This window comes from Hippoglossus stenolepis, chromosome 17 (assembly GCF_022539355.2).
Source record: "Hippoglossus stenolepis isolate QCI-W04-F060 chromosome 17, HSTE1.2, whole genome shotgun sequence".
NCBI classification, from domain to species: Eukaryota; Metazoa; Chordata; class Actinopteri; order Pleuronectiformes; family Pleuronectidae; genus Hippoglossus; species Hippoglossus stenolepis.
The window spans coordinates 15,920,757-15,936,976 of record NC_061499.1 but is presented as its reverse complement, the minus strand read 5'-3'; the positions used below and the strand labels follow the sequence as shown (position 1 = coordinate 15,936,976).

Genomic DNA, 16,220 nt, shown 5'->3' with positions numbered 1-16,220 from the left:
AGAATTGGAGGGAGGATGAACTCCAAAACACATTGCCTCTGATCTGGCTGATTGTGTTCTTTTCTGGTGATTCGCTCACCTGTCATCCTGGACTTTCTGCTGGTTGTAGCGGACGTGGAAGTCCCTGAGCTCGTCTATCAGTCCTGCAGATAACATCTCATCTACACGAGCGTCCAACCGCTTGTCCAGAGCTGAAAGGAGGAACAGAGGGGGAGAAATATACCAGTAAAATAAGACGGACACCCTTGAATGGACAGGAGCTCCCATATAAATGTCCACACTTCTGTTGTTTGCATACATAGAAGTGGATACGATCCTTTCTCCTTACCTTCCATGTCAGCATGCAGCCAGAAAATGCAGGGGTCTGGGTACCTCAGTGGCCCCCCCAGCCCATTGCCTCCCTCCTGCCCCCTCTGCTCCTCCAACCAGTGACTATGGGGGAGGCCTGTCTCCTTGTGGATTTGAAGGCTCCTGTAGATAAACACAAGCAAACCATGTCAAGGCTAAATTAAACCCTCAGTTGCTTCCCACTGGAACAGACTAAACAAATTGTTTTCAGATATTTTTTAGACTGATAAAAATTCCCTTTGTTTCCATTATAGATTAGATAACAATCCATTCAATCCAATGTAAATGAAAACCTGCAACTTCCCGCCTGAGGCACAAATTAAGAAACGTCTTTGTAAAGTTTCAGAATAGCACAAATGTCAAGTCAAAAATGTACACTGCACACACCAAGGAAAAAATGGGGCGTATACAAACCCTGATTAACAAAAAACAAGACAGGAAATCACGTTCTTTTTCTCACCAGCACACAGTTATGGGGTTATCTTCTCAGATGTTGAGATATACATCCAACCCAGATTTTTGAGTCGTGCGTGGTTGCACTCTGAGGGTATAATGAAAAGATGATTCCTGTCCTCGCCTGTCAACTGGAAGAACAGGGTAACCTAACCTGCTCACACTGAAGACCAGAGTGCACCGACTGCTACTCATCAAGCTGTGAGCTGTGAGTGGTGAGTGGTGTGTGTGTGTGTGTGTGTGTGTGTGTGTGTGTGTGTAAACAGACACTGTCTATCTGCATAGATTGGGTGGAGGCCGTATACTGTGACTGTCAGCCTGAGACGGAACATTAGCCATTCAGGGCCTCGTACAAACACAGGAGAAAACTGAAAACACCGTGGTGCACTCATGTTCACACATAAGAGTTAGAACAAGACACAGCCACAAACACGACACACCATATTATCCCAAAGGTAAAAAGGGCAGTTTGACATATCCACTCATCACCTCCACCGAGGTTATGTTTTTATGTTTCATTTTGTTGCAGGATTAAGAATAAACTACACGACAGATTTCCATGGAATTTTGTGGAGGGGTGGGAAGTGACTCAAGGAAGAGACCAATAAATTCTGGTGTGGCTCCAGGAATTGTTTCCACTCCCTTTAACATTGCAAGATAGGACGTTTTTAACATTGTTTCTCATAGAATAATTTATGAGTGTCTGCAACTTGGTGCAGATCAAAATAAAAATACAGATCTGGTGATTTTAAATGAGATTTCATAAAAGGATGTTGGGCCTTGGTGGCAGTACACACTATCATTCTAGTTAAAATGCTTTAACGCTGACAAAAATGTTTCTAAATTAGATGCACTTGCTGAACGAAATAATAGCTTAATATCCAATAATTATGTCAGCTGAACAATCAAAATAGTTTCCTCTTAAATACGAGAGCTAATATGGAGGTTTACCTTTTGGGAAATTAGTGGGCCTACATTGGTTTTGGTTATTTGCACTATAGGGCGATGTGGTTTTATTTTTCTCAGCGGCAATAACTATCATTTCGGAGAAGACTGCAACGAGTTTCTCAATTCAGGGGCCACATCCTTTGGAAGCCGCATTTGAAGACCAATTACGTCACAGCGTCGGCCGGTGAACTGAGACACAGCGATAGAAGCAACGAAGATATTACCTGGCAATCTTGCGTTTGTCGTTGGGGTGCAACATGGCAGCCATTTTGGGGTCCACCTCCGCCAGACGTTTGTGTAACTCAGATCCTCCCAGTTTTTCCAGCTCCAACTTCCTGTCTGGGGTTCCATCTCCTCCATCTCCTGACTCTTCGTTCTCCTGCTGTTAGAGCATTTAATTTAAGAATTTAAGAAACAACTGAAGCTGCCTTTAAATATCTTAACATCAAAATCTTTAATACGTGAATACATCCTTTTCAAAACGGTGCTTTGGGTTAGAAATAACAAGAATATAAATAGAATCGGTCAGACTTTTACTACAGCCCCCCCAAAGCAGTGAAAGCTCCATATATTGTGGTGTAATTCGGTGGCTTAGTGACGCACACAGGACGGGGGATGAAGGGACGTGTGTTTGTGTTGTACTCACCCCTGAATCCAGCAGGACTTTCCACAGCAGAGACTCAATGTAATAATTTGTTCCTCCAACAACGATCGGCAGTGTGCTGCTGACTTGCATCTCATCCATGTTGAGCGTGTTAAGGAAGAAACTCATCTGCATTTTAAGATCACACATTTTCAATTGAAGGCAAAATAATTAAAACTGTTTTTAAATGACCCGGTTATTCAGTGGCATTCAAGCCCTAATGGCATAAAAACAAAAAGTACAGCTGGTTCTCATTCAGTCACTGTGAGAGGCTGCCAGTCACAAGTCCTCGGGTTATTTGTGTCTACAATACGTTTTCAAGGAAGCTGCTTTAATGGTTTTATTTTTTGTGCAATTCAAGAAAACAGTGAAAATCCAGACGAGCGAGAAAATAGAATTTCCTGCCCCTTTGATGTGAATGTTCCGACTTGAAATGAAGCGTTCAAATAATAGCAAACATTGGAGTGCACAGACAAACTGAACACAACACTTCTGGAAAATGTATTTTAATTACTATGTGTTGGGTTGGCTCTCTAAATGTAAAGTACGAATACTTGGAAAAACAATGTAGAAAATAGAAAATGTAATATACGCCAAAGATAACACTTAAGATAATACAATCAGCAAAAACCTCAACATGCTGGAGGTGTCCTTTAACGATTCCAACAGCATGTGGAGCAAAGAGTTATAGTCACAGCAGAAAGAAAATAAGTATGGTGTATGTACATGTGTGAATGGTTGTGAATGCTCATTTATATTCATATGGACAATACGTCTCACTCTAAGCCAAAAAGAACCACTCGAAATACATCCAAACCCAAAGCTTTATCTTCTATAAATAAAAAATCTGAACAGTGCCAGACGAAAACATCACATCTGTGCAAACCAATGAAGAGACTGTAACTATCCTCAAATTAATACATGAAACTAACATTTTTACATTGTTTTTCACCGTCTCAAGTTTGACTGGGGCTCCTGATGAAAGCACACATCAATATGCAATTTCTACAGCCAATAATCTGGGAATGTGCGTTGAAATGTCTGTACCACTAAATTCTCCTAGAGTGTTATTTGAATAAATGTGCCAGGCCAAAGATTTAAAACGCAAAGCAAAGATTAGAGATGAGTATAAACAATGCCTTTAAATGTGTGCAGAAGAAATTTGTTTTTTGTCCATTCCTATTCTATTAATCATCTTGTGGACAACAGGAGGGGCCCTAAATCACTGCTCATTGTATACACCATAAAATTACCTGATTCACTGAGAGAAATAATTGGAAGATAAAGCAATAATGAAAATAACTGTTAGCTCCACCCAAAGAGTCAATACTGGTCTCATTACAAACTCAATAACAGCGGCACATTTTGGTCCACCTCTAAATCGGACAAAACAACATCAATAATGAAGTTTTGTTTTCAAAACCTGACTGGTCACACACAGACAGAGCCTACGTGCCACACCATTTTCCTTTGTCTCTCCTTCTCTGTTGCATCTTCACTCTTCTCACACCTCTCCTTCTCTCCCCTCTTCCCTCCCTATAGTCGCCCACCCTCTCTGCTCAGGGATAATTAAATAACCACTCAAACAAGATAAAGGCCCATCATCCGTCGTCACTCACCCCCTCGCTCCCTGTCTCTCTAGCACACACACACACACACACACACGCACACACACGCACACACGCACGCACACAGAGCTCCCCATTTTCGAGTGCAGGCAAAACAAGAGATGGAAAGAGCACAAAGATCGCTGACAAGCAGTGAGCAAAATTGAGCGAAGGGAACAGAAAGAGCGCTAGAAGAATGAAGGCAATAAAAGAGAAAGAGAGGATGAGGAGTTCAGGAGGGAGTTTACATGATTGACATGTTGAGTGACACACACACGCAAATCCCTTCTTTTTCCTCCATGCTTTGCAATTCAAAATCCTCCACATCACAGCCATCCCTTTAAACTGTGTTCATCTCTTTCCATTTCTCCCTCTTCCCACCAGCAGACTCGCGCTGCACTGAGCCTATTCTTGGAGCTACCGCATCCCCACGCCACACTGGTGTGTGTGTGTGTGTGTGTGCATGCCATCCTGATCTATTTATACCGCCTGTAGTTATCGCCTCCCCTCTCCACATCTGTGTGACAGTCGGTGTCTGCATGAGGGTGTGACTGCCATAAGAGTGTGTGAGTGTGTGTGTGTGTGTGTGTGTGTGTGTGTGTGTGTGTGTGTGTGTGGACACCACAGACAGAGACTCCTATAAATATCGTCTCCAGTGATCTCTCTCTCTCTCTCTTCTTATTTTCAGTGCAACATCTGCAGAGAGACATGCTGACAAAACGAGGACATATAGCAGATCTTCTACACACACACACACGCACACACGCACACACGCACCTGCATACCAATTAGTAAAGCTACGTTCACACTGCAAGCCTTAGTGCTCACTTCACAGCTGTTCACATTGTCTTTTTCTAAAACGTGGCCAGTATCAGACTCCAATGTGAACTGGTCATGGCCATGATGTGACCCGCACGGGCAGAAGAACAACAAGACGTCACGCGCAGCACGCCGTGTAAGGAGGTGAACAAGGTGAAGAAGTCGGTGATAAACATGGAGGCCACAGATGTGAGCGTATATGGTTTCAGTTTTCTCTTGATATGCTTCCAAACACAGGCCGGTTACGATACGACCCCTCAAGTGTCACCCAAGACAGCAGCGACGGTCAGTGGAGGGACAGTGGGTACTCTTGTCGTCTTTCTGCGCATGTCGGTCACATGAGGGCCATGACCAGTTCACATTGGAATCTGATCCAGGCCACACTTTTTATAAATAAAATCTAGGAAAAAAAATCTGAATTGAGCACTAAGGCTTGCAGTGTAAACATAGAGACAAATCGTTTTTTCCTGCAGTTACCACTTGTCAATAAGAGGGGGAAGAAGTGTCAGGGGTGATAGTTACATGTGGAAAGACGTTAATGAGCAAATACTGTTTCTCTGCTCTCACACATTTGCAGGAAAGGATATTAGAGCCAGAGCTTTGTTCCTGAAGTCCACCACCGTGTAGCTGCTAACAAGCGGGTCCACGAAACTGATCATGTGGTGTCGGCACTGGGAGAGCTCCTCAGCCGTCACCTTGTTGGTGATGATGTCCAGGCCCTGGTACACCTGAGGGCGACAAAACGATAAACCAATTAACAAGGAGGCAAATGAGAGCAAATCAGAAAAATAAATGCTTCACAGGCAGGTAGAACAGTGAGATAATAATGGTAAATCACTGCAAGCAAAGCCCCCAAAGCCTCTATAATGATTTGCTCTGAGAGTAAGACAGCACTGGAAATGATTTGTCCGAGAAAACATAAACTCTTTGTCAACGCTGTACAAAATTGTCCATAAAACAAACAGGTCAGGAAATTGAAATCAATGTTGGTGGTAGGGTGTGCACAGGAGTGTGTGTCACTGTCAGAGTCTGGCTTTTATAGAGGGAGGAGGGACGAGCGCTGTCCGTCATCCTCGACAGATGAGATGACTCTGAGCATTCCTGCAAATGATGATACACACCTCCCCTGTGCATTTTACATCACCCAGTGACGGGGCAGGCTAAATGTAGCAGCTGGGTGTCATACAGTCATTTTTTCATTCTCATACACACACAACAATCTACGGTTAACGTCCTCGGCTGGAAAACCGCTGTCAGGCTTTTATTTTGAAGCGGCTGAAATTAGTAACCAGTTGTTAGCACCTTGTTCTTTCAGGGCATTTAAAGGGATAGTTCACAGAAAATGTTTTAATTCCATTTATTCAGTTGGTGGATCAGTTTTAAATTTAGCAAGGGATGAAATGATAAATCAAAGACCAGGCCAGCGCAACAATATGTTGTTGATAGCAAATTATAAACATCTCCCCTCATTTATCATGTGAATACACCTCTACAGCCCCGTCTCCTGCTGAGCATCTGTGTGTAGTCTATCGTCAACCATTCAAAATATGTGTGTGGGGCTCAGAGAGTGAGTTGCCAGGAAAACTTTATGAAAATCCCTCTGAGTCAGAAATTTCCCATACACTTTTAGAGGACTGAAACTTCTGATTGGATTGAGCCTTGATTTTTTGGTGGGAAAAAATTCTTGGTGAAGCGCTCTATTGTTCAATAATTCAGAGTGGGAATACAGAGCCTTTAATCGTGAGCACTCGACAGTTGGGACTGAAGCACACTCCCCGAATGAACACACAAGTACTATCTTTAGAGCGTGAAAGGACGAGTGAATGAAGTCACCCTTGACGTAAATCATGAGCTTACTTTTTCCCCCTCAGTGAAAATGCTGAAAATGTTAAGGTAATCAATGCATTGTGCTTTAGAAAGTTTTTGATTCTTTTGCTGGTGTTCAGGTCGGGTTGGTGGTGGTTGGTTTCAAGTTGACTACACTGCCGCCAATAAGCCCAGTCCAGGGAACACTCATGCACAAGACTCTCCGTTTCCCCCCCTCGAATGACAGGAAGAGAGACTGACAGTGCTAGTAAAATCTTTATAGATTTTTTTTTACAGTCCACTGACACCCACTGCCACAGCGCACCACATCCACAGTACGCCACTGTTTGTGCAGTGTCTATAGAGCGCTCGATTTTTTTCCACTGTGCAGTCACAGTCTTCCACAAAGACATGGAGAATCCTGAAAGTAGGATAAGCCAGTCTACAGCGTGTGTGGAAAGTTATCAAAGTCAGATTGTGATGGTGTCTGGCACATTATACATTATATTCCATATTATACACTTATCGTAATGACTCTATATTTTTATTACCAGATTCTAAACAAGTAGTGAATTACTGAAAGGAAGATCGAGGCTGCGGTTCTGCTTGATGGATTCTTCAATGCGCGCACGAGCTGTGACATCAACACAAAGCCTTTCCCACGATGACAAGGTACAACACTGCCACACAGAAGAAGAAACACAAACAAATCAGTTTGAGCACTGGCTTGTTTCCTGCAGGAGCAACACTTCCAGCTTGTGCGCGCTTCTTTGTCTTGACAAACCATTCACAGAGGTTTTTCCCATAGTTTCTGTCTCAGTAATCTCCCTCCAGGAGCCATCTGAGAATCTGTATGCTCCTTCAAGGACATTAATGATGGAGTATAGAGATGGACCATGTTGCGCTAAACACTTTGTGGTGCCAAGTTGAAGAAATTGGGAGGTGTACGACCAGCTGAAACGTGGTGGGGGCACCGGGGCACGGACACAGGGACACCCGACAGCTCTACTGCCCAGCCCAGAGTGCACACAGCCCGGCCACAGCACCACCAAGCCTGGGGCAGACACCCAAGGAGCCATACACAGCTCCACTTTGTCCGCTTACAGAGTTGATTTTGGGTCTTATCATACGTGTTTGGGCCGTAAAAAATATATTTTTTACAGTTTTTACCGTCTCTGTCAGTGATTTTCTGCTCCTCTCTGTGTCTCTATCATTCGCGCTGCGCAGAGCCGACCGAATCGAGCCAAATCGCCCCGCCATCTCCTCCTGCTCTCCATACATTGTCTAACTTTACAAATTCTGTTGTTTTCACCAAGTCTGAGTTTACACGTGTCCGATCACACTGTTTGCGTAAGTGTAATTGTGTCTGGCAGTCTGAGTGTCAGCGAGAGAGAGAGAAGTGAGCAGCGGAGTCAGTGTGTGTGTTCGCTGTTACCTTTCCCTCAAGTTCTGAGACAATCATACAGAGGCTATGCAATTCTTTTATAGTGATGAATTTGGCCCAAGACAAACGTGATAACTATAAGCGGTTTCCACTGTACTAGAATTTTGTCGGGAGGTGTAATTCGCAATTTTCCTATGCAGCGAGAACCCTGACATTTTTGGCTCGCATCACCATAAGCAAGGACGGGCCGGCGGGCATAAACTATGCTTTAGGATTCTGGTGCATTTTAGTCCAACCTGTAAATAGCTATAAAAATGTTGACTCAACCTTATCCCTGGCTGATCCAAACTTTTACATTAAATAATCAACTTTTTAGTTATTTATTCATTGACAACTTTACTGTACAAACATAAATATTTTAACTGAAGCCTGTCAGTCTGTTGATTTCCACAAGACTCTGGCGTCCTTCTCGTGGCTTTTTTCCTCTCCCTTTTCTTGTAAGAGTAAGTAGGTATGATCTAAAAGTCAACATTAACTGTTTCAGACAAAGCACGGGATCTTTACTAAATGTAAACCTGCACGGATTAACTGTATGATATGGAAAACAATGCATTATCACAGATATGCCTTCAGAAAGTTCCACTATATCGTATTTTATGTTTTAAAACATGATTTGGGGCATCTGACACTAGTTTGCATTAATTTTCAATTGCAAGAAATACAAAAGCATTCTGAGATGCATAGCTATATAGACAGATGCCTGTTACATTGCCTGTTTTTGTGCGTGTTTGCAATTGTGTGCTGCAAAATTTAGAGCTAAAAACCATAAATGAGTTCTATTTTTTCCACTTCTAGTTCCCACTTCCCAAAGTCAATGGGTTTTTTGATGTGTTTTTGGTTAGATGTCGGAAATAAGGTCTGTGGTTGACACAAGTTCAAGAGATTTTCACGGTCTACTCCCTGCAGTAAAAGAAAATAAATCAGTAAATACCCCACTGCAGATTTCTTTAAAGCTTCTAAGTGTCAAAAAAAGATGGTTCCCAACAAGTGGCTAAAAGAGACGACCAAGAATGACGAGAGCATTAAATGTCATCACGCCAAACAAAAACAGATGACCCCGCTAGTTCACATTTACACCCACATTGTGATTACACTTGCACCAAATGAAATGTACGGGTTGGAAGCTTAGTAGTAGATACTATGAAATCGTGAGGCAGTGACGTAGTTTGTTTATAAGCTAACGTGAGCTTTTCATTTCTGGCGATCGTATTCAGGCTTCAAAAAATCATAGAATCATCAAAGTTGTGTTCACTATAGAAGATTATATTGCTGAAAGAAAGAAACAACTTGTTTTCTGTTTAGGAAGCATTTTGTGGTGCAAGTCGAGACCACATCCTCTAGAACACGCCCCGGCTTTGTTATCAAGCATCTTCCAGCCATCTAAATCTTACACTTCAAGGCGACACTGTTTAACTCTACATACATGCACTGGGTAATTAGTGTAACTGTGCGCAGGTTATTGATCGTATCCTTGGTGACAGTGTGTGTGGGCTGCGTGTACTTGGCCAAATGTTCTTCAGCACCACAGCACCCTGAAAGTGTGGAGCACGGCAGGGTGGAACAACCCAGCCTGGTGAATTATTCACTGCTTCTCTGCACGACACCACTGTCAGCCGAGGGAGGGAGGGATGGAGAGATGGATGGATGGATGGATGGATGGAGAACAACAACGTTGGAGAGGATGAGAGAGAAGACGAAATGAACAGACAGAAGAAAAAGACATAAGAGCACTGTGTACTTTTTTACGGAGAACAGGATGCTCCCTGACAAATTTGCACACATTATCCTCCACAACCCTCCTCTCTGCTCTCCCTCACTCACACACACACACTTGCACGCACACACACACACGCTTGCAGATTGTACAGAGAGGATACAGAAATATGGTGAGAGAAAGCCAGATAGAGATGCTCAGAGACAGAGAGTGAAATCTGTGTGTGTGTGTGTGTGTGTGTGTGTGTGTGAGAGAGACGTATTTAAAGAGCGCGAGCCACTTAGTGAGTAAGGGTCATGTGTCTCTCATTCAGAACCACACACCTCCCGAATTAACACGCTTGCTCCCACACAGTGGGAGGACAAAGGCTCTCTTCATAACACACACACACTCACAACTTTTCAGAAGTTTACAAAACACACTCACCACGTGGCCTATTGAGCAACTGTCTTGGAGCTTTCAGTCCCATCATATGACCTTCATCAAAAGATGGAACTTCCCAGTTTTCATGGAATTGTAGACTAATTCAAGTTCACACTTTTCTGAGCACTTTAAAAGGCTTCGAAAATCTAGATTTAAGGACAACCAGGCAAACTCCATCTACCAAAGAAAGACGTGATGGGATACGACTGAAAGTTACTAAATGGACCCCATGTTGAGATTTTGTCAACTGCTGTGTCCAAGAACGACAAAAGTCCATATAGATTTAGAGCATTTTGGACTAAGCTATATTCTTGTGTCTTTTGTTTTACTATTGCATCTCTTTCACTATGTTTTTTAAAAAAATGTTTTTACTCTTTTTAATTTTCATCCATTTTACCCGGAGGTTGTGGGTGCGAACATCACGGCTGAGTGGGGACTTTCTGTGTGGAGTTTGCATGTTCTCCCCATGCCTGTGTGCCTTTTCTGCCACAGTCCAAAAAGATGCAGATTGGGTTTTGGTTAATTGGAGACGCTAAGGCCGCTTGTACACAACAAAGTTTGGACCAAGGTGCATGTCTTTGTCACATGAGATTTAATCCGTTTAGTTTTGGTTTCACAGTGCAAGTTAAGGAGTGGACTGATGAATTTGGTCTTGATGTCATCACCAACGTGGGCTGCATCTACCTATAGCCTACTTGACTGATTTGTAGATAGGCATGTGTCTGACGTTGCCATGTCGTCAGTTGGCCTACAAAATGTGTCTTTCCATTTGAATTGACAAAAATTAATGAACCGGTTCCCTTTGTTAATTTCGTTGCCACTGTAATATCCTGATAGTATTACTAAAATGAACACTCCTTGTCGTTCAAACATTATATCTTCTGTGGGGGAGACTACAGGCGATCCTGTGACTTTCTGCTTCTTCTTCTTCTCCAATGCCGTCTCAACTTCCTACAACTGGTCCGAAAGTCTGAACTACCCAAAATGAACCGAACCATGGTTCAGCTGGATCCAAACCAGAACCAGCTCTTTTAGGTCAGATGAATTTTTGTCCGAGGCTCTTCTCACGCCTGTTATTTTGGTTCAGACTAAACTGAAAGGTCCAGAGGTCCGAACCAAACACGGTAGGGTTAAGCCCCCTTAATTACCGATAGATGGGAATGGTTATTTTTCTCTGTATGTTGGCCCTACGATATACTAGCAACCTCTCCAGGGTGTACCCTGCCTCCCGCCCAATGTCAGCTAGGAACAGCCCCTGATTCTCCTCAATCTTGGCTCTCTTTTTGCTCAAGCCGTCTCTTCTATCGTTCCTCCGCCTCCTGGCAATCCCTCTCACTCTGCCCATTCTTACCTGCCAGTGAGAACACGCAGCTAATCGTTATGTAACCACTCCCTAATGTACATTTAGGTTCTCCCGTGTGAGAGAGTAACAGAAACATACTGTGAAGATCTTAATTTTGCCTTAACCGGGACAAGGCAAAAGACTACAGGCGTGTAAATCAGAAAAAAATGTAAAAAGCCACTTGAGTGGAAGATGTGAGGAGAAAAACGCTTTGAGGGGAAGCTGCAAATGAGAGGGAAGATGAGAAATAAATTAAGCCTTACAGTGGAGGTGGTGGAAATGAGCTACAAATTGCTTTGATGTTACAGCTCAGAGGAATCAGATAAAAATCAAACACAACTAATCGTGTTTATACGTTTGAAAGAAGATGTCACAATAAAGGAGGAGGGCGGGCGAGTATCTGAGCGTTTTCTTGAGTAAGATTCTGAAAGATAGGGGAATTTTTTCTATCAGCTGGGATGGAGGGAGGATCTACAGTATAATAAAGGCTTGTTTATGCTCACCGTATATAGAAACAGACAGAGCCTCCTATCCATATTCTTCGTCCTACGACGATGTAATGACAAACCGGGCAGTACCAACATAAATCGTGGGGGGGGTCAGTGTAGCCAATAGTTCAAGCGAGAGGACCATAGGAAACGAGGAAGAAATGTCAGCAGTAGTGGAACTTTTTGAGGAGAGACCTTACATTACATGTCGTTTAGCTGACTGGAGACTTTGTGAGTTGGTATGAAACTACAGGCGTCTACTGTTACTTCACCTGAAGGAAAAATGAATTAGTTGTGATTTGAGTTGTTTGGTCGCAGTTAATGCTGGTCAATTTTCATTCTATCTGAAGACCAAACAAGGAAATGCACTGAGCACTTTTCTTCTAATGGACAACGAGCTATGCACAAGATTTGTAGGTGGACAGATATTTTTACAGCCAGCTCTAAACTAGAAAGGGATGAAACCATAAATGTTCCAGTCTTAGGCTGCATCCACACTTCTATGTTTTCTATTGAAAATGCATTGACCGCTACGGATACGCCTGGCGTCCTCGTTCCTCTGGAGTTTTACAGATGCTCAAACTGAGAAGATGCTTTCTCCGTTTTAGTTTGAAAACTCTGAGGTTGCATTTAACGTTCTCCAACGGCAGTGGAGTAGTGTTGTGATGTAGTGTTGTGATGTAGTGTTGTGTCACATTTCTACCATTTTTCAGCTTATCACATTCAGCTTATTGCAAACGTCATAATTCGCATTAATACACTTCAATGGAAGCCCAGCAAACGTGGATTCAGCTGCCTACTCATTCCTGTCCCGCTTTCAAATGGATGTGAATGGGTGAGAACTGAGGTGACGGAGTGGCTTGTGTGCAGGAAGAGAGGAATGTCTATGTGTGAGTGTGCGAGTGAGACAATGAGCTCAGTGTTCGAGCTCTACGGAGCCTGCAGCCAGCCGGCCGGCCTGGCCAACCTTACGCCCTGCACGAGACAGCTGTTCCTCTGCCACATAAATAAGGAGGTTTGGGGGGGGGCAAAAAGAAAGACCGAGGGCAAGAGAGATAGAGGAGTGAGGGAAAAAAGAAAGAGACAGAGAGAACAAACACTCATTGAGACATATAATAAGATTCAGAGAAAGCCTAAAAAGGAGATGAAGCAGACCTTGCAGTGTAGTATTACACTGATGTAGCAGTGATGCTGATCCAGTGGTATCCGCGCCAATAATGTACCTAATTAATTGGCCAAACGAATCTGATCCAAATAGACTTTGGGAGCCAATGAAACGCAAAGCTCTTATCGATACCAGGCCACATCCTGTATGTTCTGGAGGAAAAAGATCCCTGGTATTTGATGAGTTTGAGAATCAGAATCTGAGAAAGGTCTGATTGGCACATTGGCTTAGCGGCTGTGGCTCAAGAGGTAGAGCGGGTCATCCACCAACCACAATGTTGGTGGTTCAGTCCCTGGCTCATCCGATCTGCATTCCGATGTGTCCTTGGTCAAGATACTGAACCGAAATTGCCCCCGACAGTGTGTGAATGGTGTGTGCATATAGAAGCGCTGTATGAATGTGTGTGCACTGTATAGCACCTTGCTCTAAATTAAATAAATACTGACGATTTACATTAATTAATAGGAGCATTTGTACATCAGAGCTCCCTCAAATTTGCCCTTGACTTGTGACATTTACATGAACAATTAACTGGTGTAAAAAGCCGACATGTTGAGAGCTGTGATCACAGACAATAGCCGGGTCAGTTGTTGTAGGTCAGCCCTGGTGCAGAGAGGAAGACGGAACAATTCTGTCCTTAGTCTGACCCCTGGACACGGCCCGACAGACAAACTGTAAGCTGGCTCTACATTTATATCCTCCTCTTTGAATCCCTTCCGTCCTCCTCTCTGCCTTTATTTTTTTCTCTCCCTCTTTTTTTTCACCCCCTCTATCCTTCCCACTCAAGGCAGAATCCTTCAACAATGTATCCCTCCATCCTCCTCTCTCTTCTCTCTGTGGGGAATGGCCCAGTAATGCCAGACTAATAAATCATTCATGGCATTGCACACCCACCCACCCCCCATCCCTCCTTCCTCTTCCACCATCCTGCCATCCTCCTCTCCCTCGCTGCTTTACTGTAGCGGTGACCGCATCACCACACCCGCAGACTGCACGCAAACACACACACATACATGCAACAAAAATAACAGTTCATCAGCTCTGTTTTTTGGCTTGCTCCTACAAAGGCCTAGATTACTTAAAAAGATGCATCATAAATCGGATGTGGGAGGCGGCGGCATCGCCTCACTTACAATACAAACAGATACGTCAAAGCCCAGACAGGTCATAGCCACACCAGACAGATAGAGAGACAGAGGGAGGTGGGGGAGAGAGAGAGAGAGAGAGAGAGACGAAGAGATATGCACAGAAAGAGAGAGAGGAGGAGGAGGGATGACTGCGAGCATATTAGAGGGATATAACACATAGCTGCACAGTTTTTGAGTGTGGGATGTGTTTAATACGTAGATTGCAGTTGATGCAAGTGTGTGTGTGTGTGTGTGTCGTGTGTGTGTGTGTGTGTGTGTGTGTGTGTGTGTGTGTGTGTGTGTGTGTGTGTGTCTGGCCAATAATAAGCACAACCTTTAAGCCTCAGAGCGGTTAAAGCATGACTATCAAATTTTAAACTTAAAAAATTAGCTCTTTCCTCCTTGATTCTAATTTAATGGCGCTACAAGTACCAGTGTGACACATGAATGCTTCCATACTGTTCGTGCACGTTTCTCACATTCACCAGAAAATGAATAAGCCTTACAAATTCTCCGCCTACATCACAACTTGCAGTGCTCATGCTCACTTTACGACAGCTTCTTCTTTCATACACGCGTGAATCAGAGGTCACCGGCCACCGATACTTCCAATAGTTCCACAAACTAATGCAGCCTAATGGTCTATGCATGTGCATGACTTGTTAAATTGCCCTTTAGGGCCTCTGATGGCCCCTTTAGTAAATGACTCCAAAGACCTGCCAACACACACACAAGCCCACCCCCTTTACACCCTGCACTAAAACTATTTATTTTGTCAAAAGTTTGCACATTACAAATCTGCTCAGACACAAAAACCATAATGGGCACAACCTTTGCTTAAAGAGTGGAAAATGTAGGGAGATTCAAATCTTTAAGTATTAAATAAATAGCTCTGGTGGTTTTGTGTGATTCAGCCAATTAACTCATAATTGAATAGACTTTGCATTACTAATGAAAAGTCTTGTAATGATCCATTTAGATTAACTTCCAAGCTTCAAGGCAGCACTCGTTCTACATACATTTGAATACAGTGAACCTGTGTGTTTGGGCCACTTGAAGGGAAAAAATAAGATATAGCCTCCATAGTTGTATCATTATAAAATGCAGAATTTAACTCAGCAAATCAGCTGTTAGCAAAGACAACGAGGTCAGCATCGCTTGTAATTGATTATTCATGTTACGAATCAGTGAAGGAAACGTTGTTACCGAAAAGACCCAATCAGCAAGTGGTTGTGAGTGTGTACGTTATCGTTTCCAAACTTCCAAACTCTACTTTGTTCATAAAGTGCCCCAGAATCTATATTGAAACAAACACTATTAAGGACTCTTAAAACGGACTTAATCCGCACTGTAAGAAATGTATTGTACTTCACCATAAAGTTGCCTCTGTATATCATCCTCAGCTAAAGCACATAGAATCACCTGTATGACCTTTTCTGATCCTTCCTGTTTGCAAACAAAGCTGCACATAGAGAGATAAAAAAGAAGTGACTGACAAGACGTGTAAAAACATAGACAGTGTGCCAATGTTTTTGAAATGAAGAGTGAGACAGGAGACGGAACATTTCCCTGCAGCGATGTTCAGCCGAACATACACAAGGCAGCGTATATATGAACATTGAAAATGGATTTGAGCAGACTCATCTAATGTTTCAGGCTGAGCATGAATCACCACTGAAGTGCACTCACTCTATCCTTACTGGCACAGCCGGTGTCAACCGCCTCTCATTACCAATAATGCCTTGCAAAGCGTTGTCGTCGAGCAGCGGCTTAATAAATCACCCTCTCCTGAGGTCACGCTTTAACAAATGATGTCAGCTCATCACAAGCTCTGATTTAAACAATCATTGCAACAGTCACCTTTGACCTTAATGTGGTACCAAAAAAACAGGT

At 43.2% G+C, this 16,220-nt stretch overlaps 1 protein-coding gene across 2 annotated transcripts in view; it reads right to left on the bottom strand.

Annotated features, from left to right (window-relative positions):
* Window positions 1-16,220, bottom strand: part of trit1 (tRNA isopentenyltransferase 1) — a 39,455-nt gene that overhangs the window by 18,706 nt on the left and 4,529 nt on the right. The window contains exons 2-6 of one of the 2 annotated variants that reach the window (XM_035183440.2): window positions 5,406-5,546; window positions 2,396-2,494; window positions 1,974-2,128; window positions 329-471; window positions 80-191 (exon numbers count right to left, since the gene is read on the bottom strand). In XM_035183440.2, the coding sequence (XP_035039331.2) occupies window positions 80-191; window positions 329-471; window positions 1,974-2,128; window positions 2,396-2,494; window positions 5,406-5,546 (650 nt within the window). Of the gene's footprint in view, window positions 1-79; window positions 192-328; window positions 472-1,973; window positions 2,132-2,395; window positions 2,495-5,405; window positions 5,547-16,220 lie in introns of both variants that reach the window. The other variant, XM_035183439.2, reaches the window with a different exon arrangement.